The sequence below is a fragment of the Thrips palmi genome, unplaced genomic scaffold (genome assembly GCF_012932325.1).
Source record: "Thrips palmi isolate BJ-2018 unplaced genomic scaffold, TpBJ-2018v1 HiC_scaffold_5, whole genome shotgun sequence".
In the NCBI taxonomy this organism is placed as follows: domain Eukaryota; kingdom Metazoa; phylum Arthropoda; class Insecta; order Thysanoptera; family Thripidae; genus Thrips; species Thrips palmi.
The window spans coordinates 9,347,191-9,363,216 of NW_023144632.1; the positions used below are offsets into that span (position 1 = coordinate 9,347,191).

General features: G+C 60.5%; 1 protein-coding gene across 1 annotated transcript in view; it reads right to left on the minus strand.

The window, feature by feature from the left end:
• LOC117651151 (head-specific guanylate cyclase) overlaps positions 1-16,026 on the minus strand; it is a 91,621-nt gene that overhangs the window by 26,789 nt on the left and 48,806 nt on the right. Inside the window, exons 3-8 of the mRNA XM_034394954.1 lie at positions 11,325-11,392; positions 10,802-11,007; positions 10,403-10,617; positions 7,399-7,610; positions 7,007-7,146; positions 1,686-1,865 (exon numbers count right to left, since the gene is read on the minus strand). Coding sequence (XP_034250845.1) covers positions 1,686-1,865; positions 7,007-7,146; positions 7,399-7,610; positions 10,403-10,617; positions 10,802-11,007; positions 11,325-11,392 — 1,021 coding nt within the window. The remainder of the gene's footprint in view (positions 1-1,685; positions 1,866-7,006; positions 7,147-7,398; positions 7,611-10,402; positions 10,618-10,801; positions 11,008-11,324; positions 11,393-16,026) is intronic.

The following is a 16,026-nucleotide window of genomic DNA, read 5'->3' on the forward strand; positions in this document are numbered from 1 at the left end:
GGTGTCGCAAGGGTGTCCCAACGGTGTCCCACGGGGTGTCCCAGGGTGTCCCAAGGGTGGCCGACAGGGTGTCCCACAGGGTGTCTCACCATCCCACAGGGTGTCCCAAGGGTGTCCCACAGGGCGTCCCGCAGGGTATCCCACAGGGTGACCCGCAGTCTCCCGCAGGGTGGCCCGCAGCACCGGTCCGACTGGAGCCACTGGTCGCGCTGCTCGGAATTTATTCCCCCTCCGAGAAATTCATTTGGCCGTTTAGGAATGCACCAACCGGCTGATCTGGGTGGGCGTGGCGTGGCTCGGCGTGGCTCGGCGTGGCTGCGTGGCAGCGAGGCCCCGGCCCCCAGCAGCGCTAGGACCTCGGCCTCGGCCCGGGGGAATTCCCCCAGTCGCTCCGAGCGGCAGCAAGCAGCAGCAAGCAGGCACCGAAACGAGAGACGCGCCGAATACCTGCTGAGCCTTCCTCCCAGTCTTCCACCGCCTCGGCCTCGGCGCCTCGGCCCCAGCGCCTCGTCCTTCGTCGCGTCCCGGGGGAGTGCTCCGAATGCTTGCAAACGCGGCCGCAAGCCCGCAGCGCCCTTGGCCCAGCCAGCCCAGCGCTGCCGCCTCGGCCGCCTCGCCAGGATCACGTTGGCCCCAGCTCCCCTAAGTGGACGGTTAATTCGACGAGGAGACCAACCCGACCCTTCCGAGGAAGGCCCCGGCGGCCCCCGGCGGCCCCGGCGCGCGGTGTCCCTTTTTCTAAAGTAGCAGTGCGGGACAGGCTGGGCTGCACCTGGTCCTGGGCTACTCTCGGGTATGTAACGGCATTTGCATAATACAGTGCCTAGCAACAAAATGCCTCTCATGACCATCAGCACGCCCCCTTTTCCTCTCTCTCTCTCTCTCTCTCTCTCTCTCTCTCTCTCTCTCTCTCTCACTCTCTCTCACTCTCTCTCTCTCTCTCTCTCTCTCTCTCTCCAGCCTGCAGCGCCAACTCGCAACAACAACAAGCACGTCATGTTTGCGGACGGAACGCGACTCTTGGCCGAGTGGCGCGCCGGACTGTGTTTGGCGAGGCCGTGGCGAGGCTCCCCCCCCCCTCCCCGCCTCCACGCGAACGCCAAGGCCGCCTCACTACAATTTTCCCAGCGGGGAATATTGGACGGAGCGACTTTTGCAGACAAATAATAGGAAAGCAGCCAGATGGGCTCGTCCCTTATTCCCCATTCTCAGAGCCTTTGCTTCTTTACTCAGTCTTGGCCGCCACCGCGCTGACCCTTCCCCCCCCCCCTCAAAACGTCAAGCTTGTTGTAAAACTCGGGATTGCCAAGGGGGAGGCCGTGCCCTGCTTTCAGGCCAGACGGGCGGCCTGCCTGCCCCCTCCCCCCCCCCCTCCCCCGCTCCTTCCATCATGCCCAGGACTCATTCCTTTGCCCACCTCCCTCCTCCGTCCGACCTCCGCCCTCGCTTCGACACCCCTCTTCCCCTCCCCAGCCCCCTCTTCCCCCCCCCCCTTCCCTTGTCCCCTTTTCCTCCTCCCCACCACTTTCACCGCAGAGGTAGAAGCATCGCCACTAAATGCCGTGTCACATTGACGGCCGCTTCTTTTCCTCGGCGGACGCGCTTGCGCTGAAGGGAAGACCCAACGACATCAACAACACAACAACAACAACAACAACAACATGAAGGCGCCGAAATGGACTGACCTGTGCGCGGGCCTGCTCGCCGACCAGGATGACGTCCCGCGTGGCGTCGTGCAGCGGGATGTCGGAGATGAAGAGGCCGCGGCCCGTGAGGCCCTCCAGGGCGTCGAGGTAGGGCGAGCCTACGAACAGCAGGGTGTCCGACTCGGGGCAGAACACCATCTGGCCCTTGATGTCCAGGTCCTGCGGCAGATGAACGAGGGCAGTAGCAGTGAGTGCGGCAGTGCTGACGGCGATGGTCTGCGCGCAGTGGGGAGCCCCCCCCCCTTTCCCCGAAATCACGTCAGCGCGACACAGCGTGTGGATGGACGGCGACGTCACGGACCGAGGCTGACGTCGCCGCCGTCGGGCCACAGTGTGTCTCTTGGCGGGCTGCAACTTTGTTACCCAGACCCTGAGCCGCCGAAATGGCAGTCTGACACGGTGGCCTCTGAGCTTGTAGCCGCGCCTGTAGGCGTGGTGGCGTGGCCGTGGTGGCCGTGGTGGCCGTGGTGGCCGTGGTGGCAGGGTGGACGCGGCAAGGCTGTCCCGCCTCCATCCAGGGATTTGCCCGGCTTTGCGGTACAGAGGGAAATTGCTGCGCAGCGGGGTTTTCGATGTTCACGCGACTCACGCCAAAGTCCCGCACACGGCTGCCCCCAGACAAGCGTCCACTTTAATCTCATTCATTTTGGCGTGGGCGGGTTTTGGAGCCCAGCGTTGGATGTCGCTGCCGTCCAACGGCAAATGGAATAATTGAACTGTGAAAGGGGTGGAGGTCACATACCTCCTGTTAGGACCAATTAAAAACTTTGACAGCCCGCTAGCCCGCTCCTAATCGAGCGACCTGTTTTTTTGTCAGAGGGCACCGTTACAACACACGAGGACACGGCGTCAAAGATGCCCCCGGTCGACGACGCCGGGCGACGCCGGGCGGCGGCACTGGTTCCAGCGCGCGCCCCGGCAACCTGGCCAGCGTCAATCATCCACAGCGTCCCTTGTTACTATTTCAAACAAGCATGCCGTGCATGGCCTGAGGGGGGCTCACTTCTCCAGTTGGCTGCCACACCGCAAGCCGGTGGCAACTTTGCTGCCGTTTGCTGGCTGAAATTTGGTATTGCCGGCGGCCGGAGCGCCAAATTTCGGCAGGCTGGTGAAGATTTTAGGTCAAGGCTTGCCGATTGTCTTGTCATTGAAAACGGATTGCCACCGGCTTCGCAGTGTAGTGGCTCGGCTGTTCAGGAGGTCAGGGCTATGGGAAAATGGAAGTGGATGAGGAAACAACGCGGCATATCGGCGAGCTGGCCCCACTGGTCAGCACGCGGTGGTGGGAGAGGAAGAGGGACGCGGGCACACGTCAAGTCTTCCAAGGCCTCGACCTTTGACCACGGCCAGAGTGAGCCGGACAGCGGCAGGCCACCACCGAACAGCGCTCCGGCGCTCTGTCTCCCGCGCACCCCTCCGGATCACCCCATGAGTGCAACAGAGACCGCGCCGATGGCACAGTTTTCGGAATCAGTCCGCTGAAGAACTCTTTCGACCGGGGAGGAGAGGGGGGGGGGGAGCCTACTCGGCGGGCGCTTCCATCTAGGGGACGGACCGTGTGGCTCTTAAGCACCCCTTCGGCCGCATGTTGGCACCCTCGGCCCCGTTTCCGGCCCTGCAAGGCTCCACGCGCCGATCTGACTCCAGATCCCCCCCCCCTCTGTCCTTTTTCTTCGGTCCCCGCTGCGCCGTGACTTTTATCTGGTCGCACTAGCGGCGTCGTCCGGCAGCGGGACATGCAAATGTGATAGGGAATTGATGGAAATTCTATTCGCGCGGATAAAGTAGAATGTAAAGCAGTGCAGGAGGTGTGAGGAAAGCCGGCACCCCAAGGCAAGAGGGACGATCCGAAAACTGGAGCCAAGAAAATGAGCCAAGCAGGCCCCGTTACGTGCTTTTTTTAAAGAAAAGGTTCTTTTTGTTTTCCAAATTTTCTTCTCTGTTGCAGTGTAGTTGTGGGCCTCGCGCTGAGGCGTCGGGCCCGTCGGGGCTCGCTCCACGTACAGACGCTCGGCACCATGTAATACGATTCGAAGCGAGGCTCGGCGAGGCGCCCTAGGGCAGATTATGTGAAGGGCTTTCGGGCTGGCCTGGTTGGCCGCGGAGAAGGGAGGGCCCATGTGCGACGGGTGGGGCGGGGCGGGGCGGGGCGGGGCGGGGCGGGCCCTGCGCCCCGGGCGGTGCCCCGCCGGGAATCGAACCCGAGGACAATCAAACAGGCTGTGCTCGACACCATCCCCCTACACCGCGGTGTCCCGGGGAGAAAGGAATCGCGGCCTCCGCCTAATTCAGCCCAGGACAGCGTTCGGCACCGCGGGGCGGCCAGGGGCAGCGGAGGGTGGCGGGGGGGGGGGGGGGGGGGTCGTCCTGAAAGGATCTCCTGGCGCAAGGCGCGCCTCGAGGAGCGCCGCGGGCCGTGTGGGTACACTATGGGTGCGTTGGGAAGCGGGGAGGGGAGGTAAAAGAAAACCACGCCTGCGAAACATGTGTTTGCAATCAGCGAAACATGTTTATTTTTCGAGTCTCTACAGGAGAAAGCACGGTTCCTGTTTTCCCCAAGACCTTCCTGGACATCACAAACTGTCTTTGATGTAGGCTTTCTGGGAAAACCAGGGGGTTGACCGTGTTATGTTTTGACGGTGTACTTGACAGTCGCGACCCTGGGAGCACTCAGCGAGCCGTGCAGCGGCACCGCAAGCGACCCCGGACTCATTTTTTCACCGCACAGCTAAAAATGTCGCAGGGATTATCCCGACACGACCGGCGGCGAGAGGAGCGCCCTCAGAGTGAGGCAGCCCCCCGCAGTCCTCGTGGCCCACTGCGCGCCGCCTCAGAAGGCCCTCCGAGGCCGTCGCCGGCAGCGGGTCGTGCAGGGTCGTCCGCACGCGCGCCCCGGAATGCCAACGAGGCCGAAGGGATGGCGAGGGACTCCCGCGGCTCTTTTATAATTACTCCGCCGCCACACGTGCATAATTTCTATTTTTGCTCTAGAAGAGACGTCAGGGAAGCGAGGCGGACCGGAACGCGGAACGCCCTGGCGGACAGGCAAAGCGACGCCCATCCAGCGAGCACGGCGGCGCGGCGAAGCATGGCGTTTAGGGGCAGGGGGGATAGTATCTCCGTGCGTCTACTCTCCTGACGAACCGCGAGTGGAACAGTTTTCGGGCACACAGGGAAAATTAACTCATTTCAAAAGCAAACAATGTGCAAACAAATGCACATCCTTCCCCCTGAAAAGAATACTAACGCTCACCTAACAAAAACGAAATCCCAAAAATGTAACTTTTGTTTTCCAGAATATCCATTCACAGTAGTAAAAACATCTCCTAGGAACGAATCCCAGAAGAGGGTTTTTCCGGTGTTGTGAAGAATCAACAAAAGTCAACAACTTCACTTTGTTGACATCCTTGACGGCTGTCAAAATATTCGGTGCCCCAGCTGATTGTAATTACTGGTGGAGGGGCCCACTGCGGGGGCTGCGGGGGCTGCGGGGGCTCGCCGCGCCGGGGCGGTCAAGCTTCGTCGCCATTGACACCCACTGGGCCAGTGGGCCCATGCCGGCCAATGCTGATGCAAAATTAAAGCGCCTCTAAGCGCCCTCGGCGCAGCAGACATTTGCAATTCAGATAAGAGGCACCCATGGGGGGAAGGGGAGGGGAGGGGGGTCATCGATACAACAGGAAGAAGAGAGGTGAAGCAGGCACCAGTAAACCAACCCATAATGAGTTGTTTGCGTTTATATCAATAAATCGGCTTTTCGCCTTTCAAAAGCGAGCCGAATATGCAGCGTCACGGCGTCACTACGACGTGCGCACAACGGCGGCGCTCCGATGGCAGCGTGCTTCAATGAGCGCTCGTTTGGAATGGCCCGGGAAGGGGAAGAGGGGGGGGGAGTCGTTCGGGTAACGCCCCACTTCGCGCCTCGTGGGATTGGCCTTCCCTTAGTGTGCCCCTGCCAGGGCGGCCGGGACGGCCTGCATACGGACTCCCTTTAATGCTGATAGCCAATTAAGTGTGCCCGCCCCGCCCCGCCCCGCCCCGTCCACTCTGCGCCGCGCCCAGCATCCTTTAGACGCAGCAGCAGCTGGGTGCAGGTTGCCCGTCGTCCATGAAGGCCACCACCGTGCCGGCTAGGCGCCCACAGCTTTGTCCGTTTAAAAGAAAGCGGTCTTCGGTCAAACTTGCTGTGCGGCCACAACTCACCCGTGACATTGCTCACAAACGTTTGACGTAACAGAAAAAAAAAATAAACGGCGGGACAAAAAATAAAGGATTCCTTTCCACGCCCCATTCACTCGACTTGCACGCTTTGACGGCACACGTTGGGGTCTGCTTCGTCTGCTTCCACTTTTGGACATCTCTTTCTGTCGCTGGCCTTTGAGCATGGCTTCGCTTGAATGACACGTGAGACTCGGGCGCGCAGATTCCCGTGAATGGGCTACACGAACTCCCGCTGCGCATGCCACGGAAAAAGGGGGGTTGGTTTCACCGATCGGATGGATTGGAGGAGGACATCCTGGGCGAATGAAATCGAGGGTCGCTCGTGACGACCGAACGTTGGTGGGCACAGCGTTTCAACCAAGTCGATTCCTACAACCAAACCCGGACTCCACCGACCGAACTTTTTTTCCTGTTGTCACGCCCCTTCCACTCCCAAATCAACGTCCTCCAGTCGAGGACGCATAAAAGCAATTCGCTTTTGTAGCGCGTTGCGTTCGACGCGTCGCATTCACACACACTCACACATTCACACACGTGTCCACCACAAATGAGTTGACTCTGTGTGCGTTCAGCTGGGTGTGTGCATGTATGTGTGCGAGTGTGCGTGCGAAAACAAACAAAGGGTGGCAGAGTCTGTCATTTTCACCCCCTCGGTGGAGTTGCGGTCCCGAAGTCCCGCCTGTGACGCAACCAGCACACTGGTGACTCAGCACGCCCGTCCTTTCGCTTTCTCGAGGGCAGTGCGGCGTAATGTGCGTGTGTGGGGGGGCACCGCATTTCGTCTCGCCGCCTGATGGCTTTAGGCAATGGGCAGTTACTTTCTGCCTGTTGACAAAAAAATGCGGCAAAGAACCCTTTCGCCTAGTGTGGCACCGCCACGCTGGGACTCGCTGGGACTCGTGTCATGCCCCCCGGACATACTGCGTCGTCGTGGCCTCGATCAGCCCCCTCCCCCGTCTCCTTGCGTGCAGCATTCAGCATCATCAACTCATTGGATTAGGGCCGCGGTCCCCCAGGCCTTGTCGTACGCTCCCCGATGGCCCGACGGCGGCCACGCCACCCTCCGTCAGCTCACTCACCTCGGCCTTGAACTCCACGACGCCGGGCGGCCGCTTGATGGAGAGCAGGAAGGGCGTGTTGACCCGCTCCAGGATGGCGTCGAACGACAGCGTCAGCCCCTTGGGCCGCTTCAGCGTGAAGTAGTTGCAGAACGCCTTGCCTGCAAGCGGACATACACGATGACATCTGCGTCTCAGCGCCAAGTTTTATCTCCACTGTCAAACCAAGTGTGGAGAACTCCACACTTCTCGGTGCGGAGTGACTCGGACGTGTGGAGTTTGCAGTCTCCACACTTCAAGTAAGTTCACAGAGCCCCTGGCATGGTGGCAACGGTGAGACTGCAAACTTAGTTCTTCCAAGAGACTGAAAATTGCACACCTCCGCCACACTTTTGGGTTCACAGTGTCGTTACCTGTGGTGAGCAGCTCGCGGCCGAAGATGCGCATGAAGCCGGCGCCCAGCTGCACCATGTCCATGCTGCGGTCCAGCACGAGGTGCCAGAGGAAGGCCTTGCAGAACGTGGACACCCCGATGGGCAGGTCCTTGGCCTTGGTCGAGGGCGGCGGCAGCAGGCTGGCCGCGTCGGAGCCCCGCCGGGGGCCGGGCCGCGTCGTGATGATGTACCTGCGCATCGAGTGGGGCCCGGTGGGGCCCAGTGGGGCCTCAGCTCTCTGTCTTTCTCGCACCCCGGCACAGTTCTTGAGTGCGAGAGGGGCAGCGCGTCGAATGGCCGTGCCTGCCAGGTGGGCTGGTCTATCGCCGACTTCACGGCAGGAGCCTACACCGGCACCGGCAGCAAAGCGCAAACAACTTTCGCTTCAAGTGGCACAACGCACCACACCCGTGGACCTTCTCAACCAGTTGAGGACCACTTTTTTCAGAAACTCTAAATGCCCATCAACTTTTTTTGTGTGTTTTAATCTTCAGAAGGGACGATCAAAAACCGCCATTTTTCATTCTTCATTGAAACCGTTGATTCGTTTACTTTTCCGATACGAAGTTCCTAACAGTGGCGTGGTCCGATAAGGGCCCAGGGATAGGGTGCCGTTCTCTGCACACGAGGCTGGCTGCCCCTTCCGCGTTTCAAGTTCCCCAGACAGAATCCCAGCCGGCCACACAACGGCGCTCCGGGCAAGACGGGACGGACGGTAAGCGCAAGCGGAAGCATTCCGGAGTCCAACTTGTGCCGGGTTGAAGGCGGTGGTTTCGAGTCCGGTCGACTTCGTCCAAGTTTCGCCGAATAACGCCTGAAACGGTCTTTACGGTGCCATCCGGAGCAACGTGATTTGCCTCGTTTCATATTTTGGATCGGTGGAGAACATACTGGAGAGCTCCTTGTAAAGCAGTTGCAAAGCCTCATTACTGAGGCAAAAGGTAGCAATTTAGTGCCGGTCGAAAACACCTTGGGACGCCAGCCTGCTTCAACGACGGTCTGATGACTGTTGGCTTGATTCTCCTACCCTTGCGACGACCGTCATCGAGTCTATAAAGCGGTTTCCAAAAGTTCGCCTGGCAAATTGACGCTAAATTTACTTTTCCCGAGACGCTCTCTGCAGATCCACCTCTCAGCAAGGTCTCCGCTCCACCACTGGCTCGAGACCTCATTACGTACCTTTCTACCCGTAGGGCATTCTCAGGGATGGTTCATTAAACGGTGCATCGCAAACTTAGACGAGCTGTGCAACATCAACCTCCTAGTTGACAAAAGACGCGCCCATTCCCCCCTCCCTTCCCTCCACCATCCGAAGTTTTTGCGGGGGCTGCTGGCTTTTGCTCGTCTTTCCCGCAGACACGCAGAGAGAGAGGGGGGCCCGTATCCGGTTGCAGCGCGGAGTCCACACGCTGATCCCTATCTCCGGCAGAGTCGTCGTCTTATCGACAGAGACGTTTGAAGCGACGCTGCCAGAGGGCTGCCTTTCCACTGCCAAAAAAACCCAAGTTTTCCCTCCTACGAAGTATTCACAGCGCGTGCCGCGGTTCTCCCAAAGCAAGGAGTATTCGTCTTCATTGCGGACCGTAGTGGAGGCTAAGCCCAGCCACCCCCGCAGCGCGACAGCGTGCAGTTGCAGAGAGGGGGGGGGGGGGGGGGGGAGGGGGAGAGAGGGAGATAGACAGAGAAGAGAGTCCCAACAGGGCGCCCGGCAGGCAGGCCACACGGCCGCGGTGACGTCGGCCGGGTTGCCTACCCACCGATCTGCGGGCGCCAGGGGCACGCCAGGGGCACGCGGACGGAATACTGCGCGCGTAAGCAGGATAGTTCAAACAGCATGCCCGCTTCGGTTTGTCTTGACGGCGAGAATTGTGAAGGCTCCGCCGAACAACTGAGTTTGTTGCCACCGCGGCGCACCGCGGCCGGCCGACGGACGGTTTGCGTTCCAGCCTCGGGCCGCCTCGGGCATTCGGTCGGTCGGTTCAAAGTGTACGCACGAAAGGCGTGAGGTGATTGAAGGCTTAAGGAGATGGTTCGGCGCGAGAGAAAGCCACGCGTCAGAGTTTGAAATCTTTAACGATGTGGTGGCTTGATGCTATTGGTGGGGTCACGCGTTCGCTTCGCGTCCTGTTTAGCGACTCTGCAGCTCAAAACGCGTTTAGAGTTTCGGCCGCCTCCACCGGTCTACCGGGCCACGGTGTCCCGGCCCTCTCGCATCGCTGCACGCACGCGCTGCTCCCCGACAGTGACGCCGTCCTGGTTCTATTTCGCGAGGCCTTTGGCGCACTTGTCCAATTCCGGCGGGGCGCACGGCTGACGAAACATCGCGAAGCATCGCGAAGCGTCCGCAGTACGGCTCAGCGGACCGCGCTAAATGAGGAGGATTTAGCTGCATGAGCAGCAGCCGCTTTCGCGAGGCCAAAAAAAAAAGATGACGGAGAACAAAAGTGAAACGTGCAGCAAATGGAAACCAGAGGCCGAGTGGCTGAGGGCTTAGAGCCGCTGGACGACTGTCCTTTGTCAGCGACGAAATTTGTTTATTTGTTTGTCGAAGCATGCATGCACGTTTTTTCTCCCCCTCGTTCGTTTATACTTTTTTCGCCGTCCAATCGCGGCCTCCCCCCTCCCCCCTCACTTCCAGCTCCCCTGAGCGGCAGTAGAACCGTTTCATTGGTCGCACTCATAAATACGCCTCCCTCTTCCCCCCATCCCCCACCCCCACCCCCCATGAAGCCGTCGAGAGATAATAAAAGTGACCCCACTCGGGGCTAACTGCCTATACGGCGAAGGTTGCAAGTTGTTGCTCCATTTGGAGAGGCATTGCGGGGACGGTAAATTCCCGAACGGGGAGCGGCGGGCAGAAAGGCGCCACGCCGCATATTTTCCCCGCCTGGCATTCCCTGACAGCGTCTCGAGGGCGGCGGCGGCGGGATTTGAACCCGCAGCAACTTATTAGCATAAATTGAAAAAGTTTTCCTCTCCTCACCTGTACCGGAAGCCGCCCTTGCCGTCCTTGGAGGCGGGCTCGGCGCCCTCCAGTCGGATGTCGGCCTCGGTGGCGTGCAGCTCGCGGGCGATGGCCCGGATGGCCCCCACCAGCAGGTGCGCGGCGGCGGGCCGCGGCGTGGTGAACAGCAGCTGGAGCTGCTCCACGTCGGAGGCGGCGTGCCGCGTGCACACGAACTTGGCGCCGTCCTGGTCCTGCGGGAAGCGAGCGGTCAGACGCTGCCCACACTGTTGAAGCCAAGAGTGAAGGACTCCACACTTGAAAAGCGGAGATGGGGAACTCAGACTCCGCACTTGGAAATGCAGAGTTCACAGTTTTCAAGAGTGGAATTCGTCACATTTGGTGACAGTGTCGGCGTTCCACAAGGCGGCTGCTCACCGAGTCAGTCTGCTTGGCGGCGGTGGCGGGCAGCACGCCCTCGCCCTGCTGCAGCACGTCGTGCACGCCGTCCAGCGTGGTGAGGAACTCGCTGAGGTCACTGCCCAGGCACTGCAGGGCGCGGCGCTGCCGCGACCCGGGCTCCAGGCACGCGTTGTGGACCAGGGCGGAGCCCACCTCCTCCAGGCGCGCCACGGCGTCGGCACCTGCGGCACGGGGCGGGGCGGGGCGGGGCGGCCCCGGAGGACGACATGTAGTAGTGGAGTGGATGGCGGACAACAAAGTTGTGTGCTTTTTCTTGTGCTCGCTCTCGGGATCCAGCGCGGCGGCGCGCGGCCCTCGGCCGAGCCCGTGTAGGCCACAAAGTTGGAGGGTCGTAATCGAGTTATGGTGTGAAATATATCACGCGGCGGCCGCGGCCTCCGCGGCCTCGCGGCATCGTCGTGCGTCCGCCAGACGACACGCCCTAGCCTTTACTCGCAGAGGCTCCGTCCAGCCAATCCCATACGACATGATTACTCACCGTTCTCCCGGAGGACCAGGTGCAGGTCGCTGAGGTAGTCGGACGGCGAGTCCTCGTGAAGCCGCGACCTGCAACAGGACGCGGAGTCAGTCAAAGGGACCCAGCTCGTCGGCCACCCAACCCGGGTTCATTGCCCGGACTGTGCAGGGCCGGCAGTATTGGAAGCCGAACCGTACGGGTCCATACGCGTGCCTTCCAGCGCGCCGTGCCGTGCGGTGCTGTAGCGCCGCATTCCCGGCATGACGCTGGTAGAAACAGTTCGGAAAAAGTTTGGAACATGTCTGCTCATTTTTGGAAGAAGCCCCCACTGGTTTCCGCGCCTGGCTCTTCAAAAAAAGGCCACTAGAGTTTTGCTTGCAGTATAAAAAAGAAAAATGCCACAATTTAACGAAAAAAATCAGTGGAAATATTTCTTATACACGACAGTTTTCATGGCAACGGCACTGTTCATCCGGCAAAAATTTAAGCAGGCCAGTACGGGAAAACGGATTTTTTTTCTGGGACTCGAACCGAACGTGTGACATCACCAATGGATTCCTCGTTCGGAGAGCAATCCATTGGTGGGGTCACACGTTCGCTTCGAGTCCTATTTAGTGACCACGGAGCTCAAAGTACGTGCGGGATTTGGACCGCCTCCTTCCGCCGGTCTTCTGGCCCACTGTGCTACGCGTGCCTTGCAGTGACGGTGCCTCGCGACGCAGAGCGACGCTTATTAGGACGTTCATCTGTCAGGAGAGGCGGGGCGCGCGAAGCCGCGGCGTGGCGGCGAGGCACACGAGTCGGAGACGAATCGGCCGCTGTCGCGCTGCGTCGCGCTGTCGCGTGGCACACGAGCCGGGCGCCGCGCCCCGGCCTCGGCGACGCTCGCTGCCAAGGGGGCTGCGTGCGAAGCAGCGGCCTGTCTGCGCGTCACGCCGCGGGGAGGAGAGTGGTTCGGACGCAGCCCCCAGCAGTCATCCGGCGCCGCGGTGAGGCACGCCGAGGCGCGCACTTCAAATGCCGGCCGCGCCCCGCCCCGCCTCCCCCACCCCTCCCCCACCCCTCCCCCCGCCCCGCTTAGCGCACATTACTTTAGTGCGCCTTAATATTCCGGCAGTCGCGTCCCGACGGCTCACTCTTATTGCTGTCTGTCCGTCCATCTCTCTCTCTCTCTCTCTCTCTCTCTCTCTCTCTCTCTCTCTCTCTCTCTCTCTCTCTCTCTCTCTCTCTCTCTCTCTGCAGGATATTCATCGTGAGACGAACGGCCCACTTGTTCGCCGTGTTTATCATCTTCGCGCGGCTGAGCGTTATCCCCGCACGCAGTGCGTGAATTATGAGTCGAGGACTCGTTTGTCCCTTTCTTTCGCCGACCGTTTTGTTTCAGTTTTTTTGCGTTCCGACCCGTTTTTGTCTCTTTTTCCGGCCGTAGCGGATGCATTAGTGGATATCGGAGGAACGCAGGCAGACACGCGAACGCCAGCAGCGCGTCGGTGCGGCGAGCGGCCGCTGACTGGCGCGGCCGCTTGACATTTGATGACGGAACAGCACCCGACAGAGATGCGGATTATAATGTCACTAAATTGGAAAAGCGAACGAAGGCCGCGCTGTTTTCGTCACCACGTGGCCGATGAGTTTCCAGAATAGATTCGGGGAAATCGGGACTGGCGCTGACTGAAGTCAGACCCGGGAGAATTCGACACTGCCTCTAAAAGCACCATTTCCAACCTGAATTTTGTTCGATTGCCAATCGGCACCACTGTCGTAACCGTCCTCGTCCTTTAAAAGCTTCCTCTGGCGCGTGCCGAAATGTCTTTGGTTCACGATAAAGGCTAGCGCGAGCGGCCGGTCTACTTTCGGTCGAAATGTTTGGCGGAGGGTGGCGGGCGATGGCGGGGAAAGGAGGGCAGGGGGAGCCGTGCGGCCCGTGCGGCGATGAGAATCAAAGTTCCGGTGGAGGCCGCCGTGAGACAGGCGGGGCGGGGCCGGAGCGGTGCGCCTTCAGCAAGAAGGACGAGCGGGACGAGTCAAAGTGCTAACGAAAACCACACCGTGTCCCCCGGGACCCGATCCCACTGCTTCTTGTCCCGGCCCTGAAGCAGCCCGGCGAAGAGGGGGAGGGGTGGGGTCGCGGGCCAGGACTCGCAGGGCCGCGATAAGGTACGTGCCGTGCATGCGTGCCGGGCCGCGCCGAAGGCCGTGCTGAAGGCTGCGCTGAAGGCCGTCTTGAAGGCCGCGCCGAAGGCCACGCTGAAGGCCACGCTGAAGGCCACGCTGAAGGCCGCGCTGGAGGCCACCATGAAGGCCACGCTGAAGGCAGTCTCGAAGGCAAGGCCGCGCTGAAGGCCACCCTGATAGTCGCCCTGAAGGCCGCGCTGAAGGCCGTCTAGAAGGCCGTCTTGAAGGCCGTCTTGAAGGCCGCCCTGAAGGCGGTGCTGAAGGCCACCGTCCTGAAGACCGCGCTGAAGGCCGCTCCGTGTAGGCACGGCCGCTCTCATCAAAGAGACGCACTGGCCTTCTTCGAGGCGACGCAGAGAGTCCCCGCAGAGGAGGGGGAGGAGAGGGCGGAAACTCATTTGGCGGTCGCGGCGTGGCGGGGCGTGGCGGGTTGTGGCGGGGCGGGGCGCGGTGAGGGCCCTGGGCGAGACAAACTACGGGGCAGCGCCTCAGGGCCTCAGGGGGTTTGACTCGAATATGGGTCATGCGGTGGCCGAGGATGGCCGCTGATGTTCCCGCCGGACACGCTGCAGTCCTGCCCGGGGCTTGCCAGCGGACAGAGGAAGGGTGAGGCGCGGCGCGGCCGACCTTTTACCTTGGGCTGGCATCCCTTGTCCGATGGCTGTGACACCTCCTGTTCCTAATGAGTATGGCAACTTATCGGTGTCAAGACGTTTTGGTTCCACGTTCCACGTCCAATGTGACACCACTGCAAGATTGAAAAAGAGGTCTTTTCTTAACGATGAAACCTCTAAAACACAAAGAGCCACTTTGAGGATCGCGCTTCGCGCCTTCACCGTTATGCCGTCCCGGCGCCGTTTCCAGCGTCCTTTGGCACTCGGGCCGGACGAATTTTCCAGCTCCGTGCCTTCCACGCGCTGCGCGCGCGTCCCTCCGAGAAATGCTATCAGATCTGCACCAGGTCCAAATCGGGGCCAGGAGGCCGTGAGGCCGTGACCCAGCAAGGGTGCCGGCCAACCCCGTGCGCGCCGGGCCGAGCCGAGCCAAGGGCCAGCAAGGGCCAGCAAGGGACTCTCAACGTCGGCGTCCCCGTGCGCTCGAACAAGGCCGTCTGGCCGCCCGACCTGGTGGCGCCGACACGCTTTGGCCGCACACTGTCTTGGACCTCGCCGCGGCTCGCCGTGCAGAGTGCTGAGGCGCAGGCCCATCAAGAAGCAAGCCACGACGGCCGCGTCGGCGCCGAGGACACAAAAGGCCTGCCTGGTGGTTCTGGCGTTGACACGCAGAGTGGTGCAATCACACGGACTGCCGTGGCCGGGCGCTACGAGCCACTCGGCAAAACCCACACGAGAATCACTTTCCACTCGCACAGGGTCTATTTAGCTCCGAAATACTGAACAGAACCGCCGCGGACGTTATTGAATTGCGGTGCAGCGTGTGGCTTGGCTTCCCACTCTCCGCATGTGCAACAAGGTTATTTTTCCCTCGCAAAGTTTTGGCCGGGCTCGTATTTTTTCCTCCTCGTGGGCTTTGCTTGTTCCCTTTGCCCCGCGCCGTCGCGCCTCGCCCCGCCTCGCCCGACTCGACTTCACTTTGCGAGTGGGGCGTCTCAGGCAAACGGCTCCGCCGCGGCCCGCCGCGGCCCCGCGCCGTTCAAACACGAATAACGCGAGCTCACGCACCAGCAAACAACGCCCGTGTACTTATATGCGCCCCGACGGGACTCCCAGTCCTGCCGGCAAGTCGGTAAACGGGTTTGGCTGCTTCTTTGAGGGTCGGTGCATGCGGGTGCCCCGCGGGGGGTGCCACCGCCACCGCGCGCTGCGAGGCGCTACGCCGGAGACGACAACTTTGAATTCCGTTGGTTTCCAGTTCGGGGGCCCCCTCGGGTTCCCCTCCGGCCCATTCGTTTCGTTCGGCCACCTCCACGCGCCATCCGTGCGGCATCCGTGCGGCGGCCCACATCTTGCCCCTCTTCGCTCTCTCTCGAGTCTCTTCTTATTGTGTTCCTTCCGCGCGTTTCTCCTCGGGGCGAATTTATTGGGCACCGCGGCACAAAGTAAGGGCGGTCCCGCTATAAATTTTCATTTTGTGCGTTCTCCACACTCGAGCAGCGTATTGAGATCCTCCCGGCCTCGTCGCGCTCCGGGACACAGAACCACTGCCTCCGCGACTTGCTCTGTGCGCTCCATACGGTTGGAGTCGACATTTCAATTTTCATGCTGCCCGTGATTTTCAGACCAATTTTTTCGGCACAAAAAGATGTAGTCACATTTTTTGTTCTTTCGTGAATTTTAGGCACTCATTTTCAGTCATCAAAGTCTAGCGAACCGGATTTTTTAACGGAGAAGGCCGCCTTGCGGCTTTTTATATTTTTCCCGAGTTCTTTTTCCACCTTTTTCACTTTTCTCTGACTTTCATAAGCGGTTTCAATTCCCCATGGTTTTCCAGGTTTTCAAGGTTTTTCAGGGTTTCCAGACTTGAGGCAACTCTGCGCTGAGCCACTGCACCGCCAGAAGACGAGCGAAAACATTAAACATTTATGAAA